We start from the raw sequence: 483 nt of genomic DNA, 5'->3' as shown, positions 1-483 counted from the left end.
TTCCTTAAAAAATATTTTTGGAAAATATAAAAATTGATTAATTTTAGAAATATTAAAAAACATTTTATAAATATTTAAAAAAAGAACTCTAAGGAGGAGGGCGGGGAATCATAGCCCTCATGCCTCCCTTTCATGAATTTGTCAGTGATTTGTCGTCATAAAAAATGAATTTATTCGAATAAAAGAATTTTTCTAAAACTCATCGAAGGCAGAAAATTTAATTTTATTGACACTATTATATTTATATTCCAGGTTCTACGTGGCAATAGCAATACATATCTAGTTGAAAAACAGAAGTTAGATTTACCATTCGTAGCAAGTCGAGTGAGATTTGTTCCTTACAGTCAGCATCCTCGCACTGTGTGCATGCGTGTCGAGATTTATGGTTGTGTCTGGAATCGTAAGTGTTATACACATACTATTTAATTTTACGTTTATTAGATTTGCATTTATTTCTCTCTCTCTCTCTCTCTCTCTCTCTCT

At 31.1% G+C, this 483-nt stretch overlaps 1 protein-coding gene across 1 annotated transcript in view; it reads left to right on the top strand.

The window, feature by feature from the left end:
• The window catches only part of LOC108752192, a 14,263-nt gene that overhangs the window by 5,451 nt on the left and 8,329 nt on the right, over positions 1–483 (top strand). The window contains exon 9 of the mRNA XM_018492865.1: positions 253–400. Coding sequence (XP_018348367.1) covers positions 253–400 — 148 coding nt within the window. The remainder of the gene's footprint in view (positions 1–252; positions 401–483) is intronic.

This window comes from Trachymyrmex septentrionalis, unplaced genomic scaffold, assembly GCF_001594115.1.
Source record: "Trachymyrmex septentrionalis isolate Tsep2-gDNA-1 unplaced genomic scaffold, Tsep1.0 scaffold59, whole genome shotgun sequence".
Taxonomy (NCBI): domain Eukaryota; kingdom Metazoa; phylum Arthropoda; class Insecta; order Hymenoptera; family Formicidae; genus Trachymyrmex; species Trachymyrmex septentrionalis.
The sequence above is the reverse complement of the archived record's forward strand: the minus strand, read 5'-3'. Positions and strand labels throughout refer to the sequence as shown.